General features: G+C 32.1%; 1 protein-coding gene across 2 annotated transcripts; it reads left to right on the top strand.

The window, feature by feature from the left end:
- The first annotated feature begins 2,558 nt into the window (after window positions 1-2,558).
- LOC124364411 (lysosomal-associated transmembrane protein 4B-like) lies at window positions 2,559-11,337 on the top strand. 2 transcript variants are annotated; one of them, XM_046819877.1, is made up of 7 exons: window positions 2,598-2,648; window positions 3,379-3,384; window positions 4,813-4,903; window positions 6,314-6,398; window positions 7,829-7,914; window positions 10,823-10,964; window positions 11,083-11,337. In XM_046819877.1, exons 3-7 carry the CDS (start codon window positions 4,829-4,831, stop codon window positions 11,139-11,141), a joined length of 447 nt encoding a protein of 148 aa, XP_046675833.1. In that variant the 5' UTR covers window positions 2,598-2,648; window positions 3,379-3,384; window positions 4,813-4,828; the 3' UTR covers window positions 11,142-11,337. The 2 variants fall into 2 exon arrangements, with proteins under 2 accessions (XP_046675832.1, XP_046675833.1); XM_046819876.1 differs by lacking the exon at window positions 3,379-3,384 and having other exon boundaries at window positions 2,559-2,647; window positions 4,809-4,903.
- The last annotated feature ends 6,769 nt before the right edge of the window (window positions 11,338-18,106 follow it).

Genomic DNA, 18,106 nt, shown 5'->3' with positions numbered 1-18,106 from the left:
TAACCTTCAAACAAGTCAAATTAGAGGAAGAAGAACATTATAAAAGATAATAATTTTCTTGTCTATAAAGGCTAGATGAAGAGAATAAGCCTTTAAATCTGTTTCGAAGTCCTTGAATAACCTTAAGGTCAAGGTTCTATTTCGACTGGCTAAAACAAGTTAAGGTGACATATTCTGAGCACTATGGGAATTAAAACTTCAAGAGTATTAAGGGGTAACTGAAAATAATCAAAAGAAACAAATTAAAATAATTAAGATAAATTAAATGAATAGTTAAATAAAACAATAAATTATTAAATTAAATAACACAATCCCTTTTGCTACAGCATACTTAAAAGATAATAACCCGACTCAAGGATATGATCTGGGACCACATACTAAAGTACTTTGCAACCCCTGATAACTAGATACTTTGAAACTATCTCATAAATAAAAGTTAATAGTAAAATGTGTTGCTAAGCGCTAATCTCGAGAACGGCTAGACCGATTGGGATAATTCTCTCTGTAAAATATCTGTATAAGCCCGAAAAATATTTAAAACATAAGAAGAAAATTACTGAAAATTTACCTTAAATATTTTTAAATTCTTAAAAATGTTATTAATTACGATTCATAATACAAATCATTCTGGCACTAAACATTTGTTGGAAGATAAAGAAATAGTTTTTTAAAATTTTAAATTTTATACCGGTGCTTGATCAGTAGTGATGCAGGTAGCTAATACAAAGTTAATTTCTAACATTTAATCCATATTTTCGCCGGTAATGAATTTAAAATGTTCTATGCATTTTAAATATATTTAAAAAGTGTGATAGAACCAACTTTGAATATGTAGTCAATGCTTTCACTTACAATACTCGAACGAAACTGGTGGCTTACTTGGCATTCTGTTATGTAATTTAAACAGTGGCCAAAAGTGCATTAATATCTAGACTGCAGTCTGAATAATAACAAGAATCGCATAAACCCAATACCCCATACACGAATAATTAGAAATGTTACATAAACATAATAAGGATTACCCTTGTACTTATTGCGATATCCACACAAAACGAAGCCAAAAAAAAGAAAGATATATTTCTTATAGAAACTTTAAAAAATTTTATACCTCAAGTTTTCTGAAATTGGCGGCTGAAGCCGATTGGGACAGCATTCTCTTGACGGATGATATTAATGATATTGTCGGTTGCCTGTCCGAAAACGTTATAAGAATATTTGATATATGCGCACCAATGGTCAAAAAGAAGATAACAAAAAAGAGAGCTCCATGGAGATGTGATGCAATTAGGGAACTGACTAGGCAAAAAAATAAATATAAAGCTATGTGTATCATAGATAATAGCGTGGAAGCAAGAAGACGATACTGCGAGGCAATAAATAAACTGAATGCATCTATAAAGAAGGCCAAAAAGAAATATTACAATGATAATCTGAACTTAAAAAACTCGAAAGCTTTTTGGGCTACTCTTCGATCCTCGGGTGCATGGGAATCCAAACAGGCAGGTGATGTTTATGGTTTTTCACCTGATGATTTGAATGACAATTTTCTCGAATGGGTTGTGAAAAAAGAATCAGTGAGGAACAGCTGGAGTGTTATGAGAACCGTCAGTGTGATAGAATTAAAAACAGTTTTTCATTTAAGTCCATTACCGAACAAGACATAAAAAGTATTATTTTAAAAATACTAAGGTGATACAAATTTTATTCATCCTTTTATAACATTACACAAAGTAGAATTATTTTCTAATAGTTTCGACATTTTTCGTTAGACAAATATCTTTCTTTTCCTTTATTTCCTTTATAAGAGCCGCAGTAGGAAAATTTCTAGTACTTAGTTCATTTCATGTAGCCTATTGATTTTCACTTTGTAAACTTCACTTGTTATCCAACCTTACATGCAATAGCCCAAGGGTGTAAGGCCTGGAGACCTTGCCGGCTAGTTACTACCTCTCCAGCACCAATCAGTTTGCCTGCAAAGTGTTCATTTACAGCTTATCTAACTCGATGAGCAATATACGGAGTAGCGTCGCTAAATACATTATCAGTGATGTTAAAACTGGATTATTTTCCACATAAGTAACCTATTCATTACGTAATAGTTCCATTTATGTTTCTGCTACAAATTGATTCTATAATATGAAAGGAACAACTAATTAATCATGTACAAAAAATTAATCATGTAAAAAAATAAGTATGGGATACCGCGAGTAACAGTTAGTTAATAATGCAGTATGTATAGGCTAGGAATTGTCATTGGGTTGCTACAGTAACGGCTCAATCATTGTTTCAAGTAAATACAGGAAAAATAAAAATAACACTAAAATGCAATATATATACATTATAATTACTAAATAAGTATATATTCATATATTCTTTTATTATAAATATTTATGCGAAACATGTATACAATATTACATACTACACGAAGTAAAATTTTACTATGAACTACACCTAATCAAATGGAAGAATTTAAAAATTATAAATTGTTTTAATTTCTTAAAAATAATCATAAGCACTCAATTTTACTTAGATACTTAAGTGGGTTCTTATCACGATATATATGTGCACGTTGTGATAACGGGATCGCCACCATTGCAGTTGTAGTGAGGACACAGACCTACATTAGCTCGGAACTTATCTTCTTCAGGTACGTGGTGATTTTATGTTTACTCTGATTGGACCACGCATTAATATAACTGTTAGAATTCATGTATTTAGTATACTTAGCTGTTATGGAAATTAGCTCTACGGTTAACAAAACTAAATATGTCAAGCTATTTGAATAAATGCAATCATATAATATAGTTTAAGGAAATGAATTTCCTTTCAGGCAACGTTTATAGTTCCGGTACATATTTAACTTAAATTATATAAAAATATACTTACATATTTAAACAGTGCCTGGCTGATATAGGCTGTACATTGAAAAATATTGATTTATAGCGTGATTAGAGAGAACTCCCTCCGTCTATCAACAATTGCTGTATCAATTTTGTAATTTTACAAAACTATTCCTCATTCTGCCATTTTCAAATAAACATATATTTTAGCTAAGTGACACTATATTCAAGGACATTTAGGTTATAGCCTATAAGGTCTCGTATTTTATAATTAAACTGCTGGCTATCTGGTTTATGAGAACATGTAAAATGTATGCAGTGCCTCTTAAGAATCAACCTAATCTTTGAAAGCCATACATGGTTATTATAGTTATTTATATACTAGACACCCACGTAATTCAGGACCGTTTATGTTTTGCTCAAAACTAATGTATATATCCAGAATTTATCATTATTAAAATATGTCTAAAATATTTATATCTGATGTCACTGGTTTTGTATGAGCCTTTGGCTTCCGACCGAGAGCTAGTAGAAACGTCAAGAACTTGAAATCTTGACTTACTCAGACTTCCGGGCTCTTTAATTTTAGATATATGGGAAAAGATTCGTTTTTAAGACTTTCAATAGACTTTTATTTACATGTGTCATTTGGAAGATTGTGTCTCAGCCATTGCTACCGAAGTATAGGATTTTTCCAAATCTTTGTCTCTGAGAAATTTTGCCCATCTTAGAAAACTCTTCTATTTCTAAAATTACGTTATTAATGTAATTACTTGAGTGAGGTGTTTACTCTGAAAACTTCTCGCTTTAGACTCTCACAAACCCTCAAAGCTCAATCTGGAAACCCTCAGCCCAAGGAAACACTTGGTCTCTGAATGTTCCTGTTTCTCACCATTTTGTGCTTTATGGAAGCTCCTGAAATCTATAATAATTAAGTCACTAAAATTACTTGACTTCTTACTCACTCTGTCATCGCGTGCTTTTGGAAAATGGAAGAAGTTTCCCTCAAGAACAATATGAACTACAGAGAGAAGACGAATTCGGATCTTTAGAATAATGACTGTTTTTGGGCACAAGAGAATGCTGCTCTTGTTATATATTATTTGAAATATAACTTATAATAGTTGTACTTAACATTTATACTTGTTTTACGCGATAGTATTCTGGAGGCTGTGAGACAAAAACTGTTTTTAAAATAGTTGAAAGACAGGTTGAACCCGTTAATATCTATATATCAACCCAGAAAAAGATATTGAGGAAGCGAAAAACCTAGACATTTAAGTGAAAGTATCAGAATATGTGCAAGTAAAATACACTGACGTGAACACATGGTTCCTCTAAGCTGTTAGGGATTTATTATTGGCCTTAAGAGCTTTTTGCGCGAAAAAATGTACTAAATTATCAAGGCAACTAGTTAATATGTTTCAAAGCCGCACTATTAATAATACCGCTATGGTAAAGGGTAAGAAGATATATTTTCCCAAATATGGCATTACAAAATTGTCATTTTCTTGGTAAAATATATATTTAAAAGCATTTGTTAAAATACGTTCGAAGGTAAATTATGTTAAAAGTGGTTTATTTAAGTTTTTTGAGGTTGAATCACGTTTCGCTACTATTTAAAGCTTTAAAGTTCTTATTTTACGGCCCTATTGACTTCACTTCTTTTCCTTCATTTTCCGTACAGCACAGCATTCTTCAGTAACAATAATATAGTTTATAAAGGCCGATTAAGGAAAAATGGAAACCATTTTAAATAGAGACCTTGAGTAGAAATATATTCAAACGCTAAAAATATTGCCTAGTTAATGATTCCAAATAGTATACAGAATTTTTTTTAATGTTTAATGGCTATACAGAAAAATCAGGTTGTAGTCATGTTTGAGGCTCCTTTTTATTTTTAATAATTGACTTTAAGCCTACTTGTGTTCTTTTACACTCGAACCTACAAACTCTTAACTGTTTTAGGCTGAACATTCAAGAAAACAATGGTTAGGACCAGCAACTGTTGTTGTTGCTTCAGCCTCAGAACCGGTTCCCTAATATTAGGATGGTTGCAACTGGTAAGTGTTACTGACTATTCCTATAGATTAGCGCAGTTATACAGTAACCTTTAAATGTATGCGCCTGTTTTTAGAATGCTTAAGTCCGTCAGCCATTTAGTAAAACGGAAAACTTAGAATAGCCATACCAACAGGGTTTACGTCAACTTGGGCCTAATCTTTCAAAAGTGAAGCAGCACATTAGCTGGTTTATAGAAGACTTAAATACTACAGGAAAACAAATTCAAGAATCATACAAAATAATCTTCAATATGACAATGAAAGTAGGTACTAAAACATTTCAGTACCAAGTACAAAGACAAACAAATTCAAACTGGATACCCCCATTCTGTGAAGACCTTTATCAAAAGTGTGTAAGAGTTCAAAACATCTAATATGAACTAAAATATTCATAAACATTATAATAAGTTTTAGAGCTAGTATTTATTGTTATTTCGTAAATGACTGATATAACATCAGTAATAACTACCCTTTAAAAATACATACACAGACATTAACACACTAGATATATAAAAATGGAAAACCGCTAATACTGTAATAACTGTAATAAATAAACGAATCTGAAATGGTTTATGAAATGATAATTCATTTATATCCGGCATTTTGAGCACGATATTTAAATATTCACCTCTATCAGAGGTCTAGAAGTATCCAAATATAAATGTTATAGACATTGTTTGGTTTTAACGACTGTATATTAGCATAAATTCTAAAACATCTTAAAAAACAGGCAAATTATAATCAAAGGGTTTTTACGACAAGTGTCATTACCAGAAGACTCCGTAAGGAGTAAAACAATAATAAATCGTCAAGAAAATGTGAATGATAACAGTTTTGGAAAATACCACTGCTATCTCCTGCCTTAAACATACATTAAATATTTTTAAAATATTTTATAACTTTAAATAGAACAACATTATTCAGAAGACTAATTTTTTTCACATATACATAGGAACCTGATTAGAATATTTTATTTAACTGTAAATACTAAAAAAAACGTAAATTGGGAACTTTTGTACATTGTGCAAAGTACGAGTATATTTAAGAAGAAGAAAAAGTATTTTCTGGAAAGACTTATACAATAAATTTACAAAGATGCAGATAAATATTATTTTTACATTAATGAAAGCTAAATTAACATTTAATTTTTATTTCAATTTATATATACTATTATGAAGTGAATTATTGAAAATTTTATTTAATCGTACGAAAGGCCAAACCACGTACGACGGGAAACGAATACTGAATACGAGTACAAAACGAGCACTTTATTCTATAGTAAGTACTTAGATCTATAAACTTAGTGGTTTGTTCTAAAACTATGCTACTTCTAAAATAAAAGTACATTTTCTACGATCTAGCATTTATTGCAGTTTACAGTATATATAGAGTATGTATTTCATGTTTCAGATAGGAGCAATATTAAACATTATTACTGCTATATTCATGAAAAGTCAAGATGAAAGCAATCTCAGCGATGTCAGCAAGGCAATAAGTAAGTTGATTGTACATTACAAACAACAGTAAGATAATAGTGCACTTGAATTCTATATGTGTTTACAGACATGAGATTTTAACCACTTCTAGAACCACTCGAACTGATTTTGAAACACCAATGATGTATATTGAACTAGATTGCAATGACAAACATTGTATTATTAATAACCTATAAATAGACAAATGCCTTTTACATACAGGGCGCATTATGAAAGTAATGAACCTCTTCTAAGAACAAATAGATTTATTCATCCGGTTCATACAAATGGTTAAAATTCTTCAAAATAGTTTTTCAAATTCTTCTAATTGCGCAGATGATTCTGCTATGCTTAGAAAGCACCATGTGACTCCTAAAATGGAATGCCTCTCAGGAACCTTGCTAACGTAGCCTGGACGTTCTTCACCGACTCCTAGTCCTTTCACTTTACCTCTCTGATTCAATCAGGGCAACACCAAAATGTATATGGACCCAAGTCAGGACTGTCAATGGGCTAAGGCATCACGGGGTCATGTTTTTGGTCAGGTAGTGGGTAACGATTAAGGCCGTGTGGCTGGAGGCATTGTCTTGTTGGAGCTTAAAGACGTTTTTGACGCAGGACCCGGCGTTTCAGTATCTTGAGCACCTCCAGGTGCATTATCAGTTTTTCCTTACAGTACAAACTCAACATTGACGATTTCTCGGATGTCAAAGTAGACAATTATTATTTTTTTGATGCGAGAGTTGTTATGGTTTGGGAGAAGGTTTTTTCTATGTGTCACCTTCCACATTGATATTTCGAAACGTATTCCTCCTCAAAGGCCTTTTATACATTTGATAACTTTCCTTTGCATTTTTCGCAAACTTCACATAAAACTTGATCGCGAACCGCAGTCCCAGTGAGCGCTTTACCCCGCTGTTACACAATAAAAAGCACAGTTCATGCAAAGACACGGCATACCACTGCTTGCAACAAACTGAGAATAGGAGCGTTTGGAAAGGCAGAACCCCCAACACATTATACGCCTAGTTTGAGGGTGCTACAATAAACTTTTAGCATGGCACAATAAAATTTTAAAATGCACCCTGTATTTCTATTATCTTTTAATACTTTTTTACTTCTTTTATCCATATGAAGAAATTTATTGCAAGTATTTTATGACTGGAGATTGATTTTAATTTGTTTCTGATTGATATGCATCTTAAAATACACAATTATTGTTTAGTATCTGTTTTAAACTAAATATGAGAATTATAAACACGTTAAACGTTACTAAGGGGAGCTGTTTGTTTTAACTACCTTCAGAAAAGTATGAAATTTTTAGGACATTTTCTATCAATATTTGTCAAATTATATAAAACTGTTGCTTTCGGTACGTTTTAATTTTACACAACTATAGTTTTAATATATACTTATATTTTTATGTTGGTTTCATTTATATGTTTTACAGGCAATCCAAATGCGTTCTGGGGAAGTATGCTTGGCTACGTGATAGCTTTGCTGATGGCTTCCAGTTTACTTTACGGCATATATGCTGTAAGTATAAACACTACATAATATCATCAATATATTCAGTTTACTAATACTTACTAAGCTTTGTGATGATTTATAAAAGCTAATTGTATGACGACGTAACGGAAAAATTTTGAAAATAAGCGTATACCACTAAATTTTGCCAATGGCGCAGTGTAGTGGGTACGGCGGTTATCGCAAGATAACCAGATCAAGCAACGCCGAGCGTGGCTGCTGCTTGGACAGGTGACCGCCTGAGCGATCCTGTCCTTGCAAGCGGCCCGCCTGCCCGGCCATTGGTGGTGGTTCGGAAGTCACCTTTAAGCCGTTGGTCCCCAGGTTAAGTGTTAGAGAGGGCTTCTTAGCCCTAACTTCGCCTGGTAAAATAAGACATTCTTTACTTTACTTTATACCACTTAATCATGAAACACTTTAAATCAAAACGTTATACTATATTATTATGAATGAATGACATTTAATCTACTATCGCTACTCAATGTGTGAGGTCTGATAATGAATAAAAATCAATAGAAGCGCTATTTATTTAGTGAATAAATAACAAAATCAATGTTTGACCTCAAGCTGCTGTAATAATTGATATTTCAATTTAAGGCTTTCAATTATATGCTACCACAATTCGTCACCTTTATTATATGGCCTTTTAAAAGTGCAGTGGCCAAAGCAAAGGTATGATGTGATTTAATCCCTCAAAATTTTAAATTTGTAAAATAATGACAAAATCAGAAAATTGCATATTAAGTGAACATTTAATGATTTTTTTCTGAATTTTCAGTAAACTCTTAGATCATACTGTTAAATTATTCTTATTATATTTTATACCAAATCATATTTTAGCACACGTCTCTGGAAAAAAATTATTATTATTATTAAAAAATTAGTTATAATTTTAGAATAGTTGCAGGTATTTCTTGACTTGAGATTGATTATTTAAGACAATATTGCTATCTTTAGAATTAAACATTAAAATTAGTAAAGAAAAATTGAAGAAGTGAAAGAAAGAACCAAAGTGTTAATTTATATATAGTTAATTTTATTTCAATCTAAAGCTTGTTAAAACATTTTTTTACATTTTGACAACTTAACTCACAGTTTTATGCTGCTGCAAAGTATAAATAAATAAAGTAAATATGTTATCATCATTCATAGATACTATTACTCAAGAAAAAACAAGGAACTACTGATGAACAAAGAATCCACGTAAATTACATTTTTCTCACCGCACTGCAGAAACCTATATTATTAAAAATCTAATAGCATGGCATCATATACTTTTTACCATACATAATACACATATTTAAATTCTTGTAACTACATAAACAACTTCTTTCTGAATGTTTTTTCGTTTATATATATAATATAAAGTTTTTCTTAGGTCCTACACTAAAGTGCACTAAATTTTGCAATTCGAGATGTGGCAAAGATCCAATGTTGTTTTTGATATATATCAAAAACAACGAAAATATCTTTACATCTCGAATTGCCACATTTACGGAATATATAGTGCACTTTAGTGTAGGACCTAAGAAAAACTTTATATTGACTCGAGCTCTTAATCTTATCAGAACGATTCTCCATGCTGACTCACTTCCTAATCTTCGAAGCAAACATATGTCAAGACGTACATCAATCAACTTAATAGAACGGTATATAAAAGCTAAAGTTGAATACCCTGAACATTGGCGTGATTTTAAAGTGTTTGTAAATGTACATAAAACATTTCTAAAATGCTTTATATTTGCGTTATAATATTACAGTAACAATGACAGCAATAATTCATTAATTATAAGCAGAGCTATAACATTAAGTGTAAAAATGACGCTTGTTGAAGAAATAGTATACTTCTTTCTGAATCCACAAATATTTATTTGATAACTCCCATTTACATTTTACATGCATGCTAGTGTGCGTTTGATTCCGGTAATCTTTAAATAGAAAATTATATCACTACCAAGATCTAATGTTAAAAACCCCGAAAACCTACCAATTATTTAATAGTTAAAAAAAGGATTTTTATATTTTCCTAATTTTTTTATAAGGATGACTTGAATTATTTTAAATAATGTTTTAAGCCGTTTCTATACCAATTAGTACCCTGTAAATATTGCAATGGATACAATAAAATCGGACATATTGTTTATGTAAATGTAAAACAAACTTTACAGTTGTTATCCACAGTTTTGTTTCCACGATAAGCTTAGCGTAGTTCTATTGCATATGTATACGTTTTTTAATAAGCCGCATTAATTAATAAATATTAATTTTATACTGTACACATGATTCAGTCTAGAATCTTCATATTATATTACAGGTTTTCTATGGTAGAACTATTCAATTACTCATAAACAAATAATTTGCTTTTTTTGTTTTATTTATTTGGTTGTATATTATTTTTATATACTTGAATACTATCGTGTAGTCTATGATATAAGTTTCAGCTTAGAGTTATGGAATTGTGCACTTTAATTCTTTAATTATTTTTTTTCTTACCCAACAGTTTTCTAACTCTATAGATCTCCTGTCTCACGTTGCAAACTACCCTACAGACAATTATTTATTTTTTTTGTGGTCTCACACCCTTTGGATTTGCTCGTTGGGAGTACATTTATATTTTGCAAGCGACAATATAAAAACACAGTGTAGATTAGTAGTTAATGTAAACTTTGTAACTCGGTTTATATTTCAAATTACAATCTTATAGTTCACAATCTAAAGTACACAAAAAACTTCACAACTAATTGCAGCTATGGAACATTTTAACATGTTAAGCTAAACTTTAATGAATGAAGAATTGATTTAGATATAAATAAAATTTATGTTATTTATTTTAATTGGTTATATTTGGCATTATTTATACTTCCATGATTAAAAATAAGTAGATCACTAAGAGAACCAACATTTAACCTTATTGCAGGAACGGAAAAAGTTCATCTTCTACTACGTCTACGCCCAGATACTTATCATCCTTCTGAATATCATCATCCTTATTGTGCTGCTAGCAACTGGCTCCGTCACTGGCGTTGCTGCTACTATCGTTCTTTACGTGATTGTCTGGCGTAAGTTTCCTACATTATAGAAACAGTTTTTTAATGCAACTCATTCAGTTAGTATTGTGCCACAATAATTACACGAGGTCAAATGTATGTTCCATAACATTATGTATTCGTGTTACAGTAATCCAGGGATACTTCATAGTCGTGGTGTACAGTCTGTACAAATCTGATGAGGACTAGCAAACAGAGAACACCGGCTCCAGGGACCATGTACAACATCCTGTCTACGTTATTAGCTTATACAAAACCATAACGGGGATTGTATCTTTGATTTTTATTGTGATTGCAGTTTTAGGATTTATGTTTATTTGACATAAAGAAGGCTATCTTTCTATCCATTATATATTTTTATTTTAATAAAGAACAAAGAAAAATCTTCAATAATACTTTCTTTACTACTTCAAGTTGAAAGGGATCTCGTACTTTTGAGTCGTGCATTTTATTGCACAATATAAAACTAGCACTTACTATCTTAGTAAAATAAGTACTATGGTCGATTTTTTTAAAATGAACACTAATGCTGGTTGACGTATCATCGATGAATGAAATTCATGTGCAAGCAGTTCCGTAGGCATTTCCATCCTTGAAACGTAATTTACCAAGTGCAAACTATGTCACAAACAGTACAGAGAATCGATAAGAGTGTTATCTCTCAATTGTGGAAATCACCATATGGTACAGCCATATTGGATGCGTTATCAATACTTTTAGTTATCTAGACAGGCGATGATACAATTTCTCGAGTGGCTTTGAGTAGACGTGCCTCTAACAGATCAATATTTCCTGCTTTTCGCTGTAACTACTCATTTAATATTAAAAGATAAGAACAATTGAAACGTTTTATGATACAGGATGTGCTTCCTGGAAACATATTACACAAATCTATTTTTATTTTTTAAAGTCTTAAAGCCAATAAGTCAGAGATTTAAAGATTAACTTTTAAGTACTAATATAAAGGACTAAAATTTGGAATAAAATGCGATGTTACATAAAACTAAAGCAAACCTTGCTTTATTAACATTTGTTAACGCATATTATTGTGGATAAATAGTTTCAATTCTGGCTTTCCCTGTCTCAAACAAAGGTGTTTGATAAGGATAAAATTGTATTCACGTAAAACCAATCAAATGTGTTGTTACTGTACTATCAAACATTAACGTCTAAATATTTAAAAGGCGTTTAAACAGAGGAAATAATATTTAACTCGCTTTGGATCAACTCCGCCGTATTTCACATGCTTGCGGCCAGTTACGGAATGTTCGTGCCGCGGCGTTTATCACATAAACTGCGGGTGACGAAACTTCTTTACCGTATACCTCACATTTGAATATGGACATCTATACTGTCAATAGATAATCACGCAAAACAACTCTAAATAACAATATTGCTTGGAAATCTGATAAAATTATTAGGCCTTATTTTTTTTAACGGGAAGGCAATACTCCATCACATGAACTGAGAACAGTCATTAAAATGTAATACAACTGCTCCAAACTTTAATAGTGATTTTAATAAATTACAGCGTTACCTAAAGCGTAAGGTTCTTCCTTTCAAATATAAATAACATAAATACAAAATATTACATTAGGTGTGGATTTTTAGTCAATTAAATATTTGAAAATATAAAGGAAATCGGTAAAATAAATCAACGAACACCAAATTTTCATTTATAAAGGTATAAAACTCTAGCAAATAATATACAAAAGGAGTCACTTAGCTTAAGATTTAAACTTGGATTTGAAGCTTACAGAAGTCACCATGCCTTTGAGCCCTTTTCCAATCATTATGTTTCAAATGGGAATAACTATTATTACACCTTTACTTCATTTGAGTTAGTGTTGTACAATTACCTCACTAATATGATACTTCATATTATTAAAAATTTCAATCAGAATGTGGTCATTGTTACTAAAACAACAAATACAGCTCAATGTTTTATACTTTCATGCTTTGTTCGTAAATAACTCAATTATCATATCTGAATATTTGCCACCCTATATATCAGTTACACGAGAACACCTACTCCTAGGAGTTAATGTTTGAAGAGATAACAGTTTCTACCAAGTCGGTCAGTGTTTGAACTTTATGAAGTCATAAAAAGGCCATATGACAAGGAAAGTTCATGACATTTATTAAAATTTTATTGCACACCTTTAACGATTATTTTATAGCCACTTACGAGCAGCATCTTGAACTGAATAACGATCGGAGCAGACTTTACACGTCGTCACACGTAACAAGGATTTTAAGTTAATCTTTACGTTTTTACTTTAAAATTGTGAATGGAAAGGTAACTTCTTACTTCATATATTAGAGCATAAATCAGGAGTATTCCATGTACTTTATTTCAATAAGGTAATAAGTAGTAGTAGTTGAGAGTATAGGCAGATTTTTGGCCCTTGAAATATTAAATATTTCATTAAATCCAGAAATACGCCTATTTTAACAAAACCACTATGTCAAAAACCAAGTTTGTAGTTTTTTCAGTATTTATGTTGTCAGTTTTTGGCGACAGAAAGATTTACATGATATTTAAATCTGATATATATCTTTAAAATGTTTTATTTTCAAAAATGTTTTTATGAAAAGATTTCGATAATTTTATATGCATATCAACACATTTTTTTCCTAGTCCTACAGTATAATTAATGATTCAGCTTTGTTTGGCAATTTTTACAGGACAGTTTCAAAACTGTTTCAAAAGCTGTGTTATATAGCATGTAGTACTCTATATATAAATATAGATTTAAAATTTTATATGAACTAATAGTTATTAGATACATACATATTGGATCTTTACAGGAACTTGACACACAAATATATCATATAAATATCTTGGTAAAGCTGGCTTGGCTAGTTTTCTACTCGCTAGAATATCGAATAGAATAATCGATTCTATTATTTATAGATATTGAGAAAAACTTAAAGGTTTTGGAATGTATATACCGTTTTATAAATATTTTTACTTCGATCGGTGTATGATATATCGATTAAAAACCAACTAAAACCATTCAATTTTCAATTATCGATATTTCTCGTTTAAAATTAATAATAAATTAATTTTTCTTTCACATCTGATGATACATTTGATATAATAAAATCAAATGCTAAAACGAAGTATAGTCACGAATAAATGTTTATTTAGTGTAAATTCTATATTACTTAGGTGAAAAAGTCCAATACAATTATTTTTATCAAACAAGATAAATTTTACGTACATTGATAATGTAATAATTGGGTTGTGTTTTAATTATCTGTGTATTATCACAGTACGACGGTTTTCTAATAAACGCCGTGTGTTATCACTAATATCTATTCCAAGTGCGACAGCGACCCTCATTGGTTCCAATATCGCGCATCTTAAAAGCTACCACCAACCTTTATACCACTATTTTGGCTGTCCTTAGGATCTGAACTAGAAATTAGCCTGGACATTTTATCCATACAAGATTATTTTTTTAATTCCAATGCAGAAGTCAAAGCAAAAAGTATATTTTATACAAATTAGACTACACCAATAAAAGTATGATGGAAAAGTGTAATTGATCTAAACGTTGAAACAAAAGTATGATTAGAATAGAAATGCCAATAAACTGTTGATAACTAAAAAAGTTTCTTCAGTAAATTTTGCTTCAGTTACCATGGTTCAAACATTGTGAGCCTAGGGACCGAATAATAAGAGCCAAACCACATTTTAGCACAATTACCTTACAACGGATATTGACAAATATAGTACAGTAAACTTACGCAAGGACGTTATAATGACTATACAGAGCGAAAAACGTACATATACCTTATACTTAGTATTTAACTAGCGCACGTGGAAAACCAAACTCATAGGAAACTGGGTAAAATTTGATTTTGTAACATTCTATTTGTAAACTCTATTTTATTTACTTATACAGGGTGGCGCAGAGAAACGGGAAATTTTGAAATTGTTGTTGGTACAACTGCAAGTCTCGTAGGAGTTGGGGACGGAAGTCATGATGCCATGTAGTAACGGTCATTTAGTTGAGATGGAGCAGTGGAGTGGTGCGGAGCGTGCCGTTGCCGTGAGAGCGTATTACAAAAATGGCGATAGTGTAACAGCTGCACAAGGAGTGTTCCGACACCATTATGATATTCCTCCCCGCGGTTGAGTTCCTTCTTCACATGTCATATCATCATGAGTTCGGAATTTTGAAGAGACTGGTTCGGCCTTAAAGAAAAAAACCTCCTGGGCGTATAGTGACTGTTCGAACCCAAGAAAATGTTGATGCAGTGCGACTCACAGTGGAAAGGAGTCCGCGTCGATCTGTACGAAAAATCGCTTTATCATTGCGACTTGAGCATCAAAGTGTGCAAAGAATATTGCACGGCCTGCAGTTTCATCCTTACAAGCTCCAGATTGTTTAAGCTATAAAACCAAATGACGGTGAATTACGCTTACAATTTTGTGAACAGCTACTGACTAAAATCAATGAGGACGCAAATTTCCTTGAAAATCTTTGGATATCTGATGAGGCCCACTTTCATTTAAATGGGCATGTCAATAAGCAGAACATGCGTTACTGGGCTCGCAAAAATCCCGGTGAACTTCATCAACGTCCGTTACACAGCCTTAAAGGTACTGTATGGTGTGCAGTGTCTTGTCAAAGGTTAATTACTACTTTGAGGATGGGAACGGTTGCACTGTAACTGTCACATCTGAACGTTACATTATATGCTGAAGACATTTTTTGCTCCATGGCTTCATGCTTTTCCAGATATTGACATTCAGTAAATCTGGTTTCAACAGGATGGAGCCACCACCTCACACACTGCCAATCTGTCAATGGCAGTACTGAGGCGTTTGTTTGGGGAGCGCATAATTTCAAGGAACGCTAACGTCTCTTGGCCTCCACGGTCTCCAGACCTCTCAGTATGCGACTTCTTTCTATGGGGACATCTAAAGAGCGTTTTGTACCAGACTATGCCAAGAAATCTTCTTGAGCTCAAGACTCATATTGAAGAACACGTCGCCAACATCCCAGAAAACACATTGCTTCGCAAATGATAAGTTTTCGAAATCGATTGAATGAATTTGTTAGGCGCAATGGACAGCATTTAACTGATGTTATTTTTAAAAAGTGACTTTAGATTTATTGTTATTTCCAACATTTCTCATCTAATTTACAATCTTGCCTAACACATTTTAAGCACTTAAAAGCTGTTCGTTCAATTCATTGGTTTATTATGATTATTTCCAAATTTCCCGTTTCTCTGCGCTACCCTATAATATCAAGTAATTCATTGTAACTATTTTAAACATCATAGCTTTCCTATTAATTTTTATTTTAAATAATGTTTTTCATAAGTATGTTTTAAATTTGACCCCCCATTGAACCTCAATATAGCATTATTAGTTTTCTGCCATAAGGGCCTTTACAACGATGTATAAGTTTAATTAGGTTGATATTTCCTATTTATGACATGGCTCCAACATTTTGTATTTTGGAGGCAGGGTAAAATTGGAAAACCAAATAACTAAATCCGTTTTAGGTAAATAGTATAAAATCACCTATCTAAGACGTATCATGCTTTTTGTATAACGTTTAGTCCATTCACACACTATATGTGTATTAATTGCAGAGCTTTAGCGAAGCCCACCACTCGAAAGACTGGAAAACATTCATTTATGTCTGCATTTCTGTCTATTCTATATCTATAAAAAAACGGACTTGTGCACTTAAAATTTTGCATAAAAAACACAGAGTTCGATGATATTGTGTGTCTCTCATTGGGGGCGTCTCTTAAGTAGCCATGATGCCAATTAGAAAATAAATTTGTTAACATGCTGAACAAACGAGACATTTTTATATGACACATTGACACATGCAGCTTATTTGTACAGTAAAATGAGCTAGGGTGGAAAGTCAAGGCTTAAAGTAAGTAAGAATATAATTTGATTTCTGAGCATTCTCGCGTTATAGTACGGTATCCTCCACACTGTTACGAAATATAACTCAATAAAAAATATGAATATATCAAGTAGTATCTTGAGATATATTTCGTCTGTGAATTTTTTTAAATTATTAATTTTGTAAACTTTATTTTGCTTGAAACTTCATTTATACATAGACAAAAATAAGTTCTAAAATGGTGCATGTCCAACTTTGGAATTTGGCTGAGCTATTGCACTAAGCCTGGATTATACGAAGAGTATAAATTTCCAAAGATTGGAAACGTCTATAGCTTGTAGGCTCCTAGAAGCTGGGAATTAACCTATCTCAGGAGTGCTAAACCCAGGGCCATTCATAATCTCGCAATGACCACGGGCGAAGATATTTCAAAGCAGGGTGGAAGATGTCCCTGGAAATCTCAGATTCCAAAAGCCGCCAACTCCAGGAGCTGCCATACGTCGAAGGCTCCATGATATGTGAATGTTTCAAAGGTGTACAACTAGAATTTTAGATTGTTAGAGTGCTTAGATTGTTGCACTTCTCACCGCCCAAGATATGTCAAATACATTGAATCCCTAGAGGCTTTGAATATCTAAATGTCCATAATTTTTAATAGGAGGAAGCTGTACTTGGTCGGCTGCTTGATTATGAATGATTCTTGATTTTTTTAGAACTCATATGCTTATACTCAAGGTCAGTTGCCTCAGACACAAATAACTGAGATAGCGGAAGAATCCACATACTAGTGGTCCTAATAAAGAGAACTGATAGTTGGAAACTTACGATAAGTCAGTAGGATATATATATATATATATATATATATATATATATATATATATATATATAATTTCAATAAACATTGAATCGCAAAAAGTACTTGCTCCGCCGGGACTCGAACCCGGATCTCTCACTTGCCGGGTGAATGTGCTACCATTACACCACATAGCCCTCACTTCTTACGATTCAACTATTGTATTTGGCCGTATCTGTCACATGTGCGTTTAAATAACCAAACTAACATATGATCGGAAGACCAAATACCTGTCAAGAGACTTTTACTTACATTACATTTGTAAGTACATTCACCCGGCAAGTGAGAGATCCGGGTTCGAGTCCCGGCGGAGCAAGTACTTTTTGCGATTCAATGTTTATTGAAATTAAATAAGGCTATTGTCAATTATACAAATTTAATGTGTATATATATATATATATATATATATATAT

Source organism: Homalodisca vitripennis, chromosome 6 (assembly GCF_021130785.1).
Source record: "Homalodisca vitripennis isolate AUS2020 chromosome 6, UT_GWSS_2.1, whole genome shotgun sequence".
Taxonomy (NCBI): Eukaryota; Metazoa; Arthropoda; class Insecta; order Hemiptera; family Cicadellidae; genus Homalodisca; species Homalodisca vitripennis.
Note: the sequence above shows the minus strand (reverse complement) of the source record. Positions and strands in the feature narration are given on the sequence as shown.

Coding starts and splice junctions, on each gene's coding strand:
- LOC124364411 (XM_046819876.1), top strand. CDS start 4,829: ATGGTTAGGACCAGCAACTGTTGTTGTTGCTTCAGCCTCAGAACCGGT. Junction 7,915..10,822: donor TACTTTACGGCATATATGCT/GTAAGTATAAAC, acceptor ACCTTATTGCAG/GAACGGAAAAAGTTCATCTT. Junction 10,965..11,082: donor TCTTTACGTGATTGTCTGGC/GTAAGTTTCCTA, acceptor TTCGTGTTACAG/TAATCCAGGGATACTTCATA.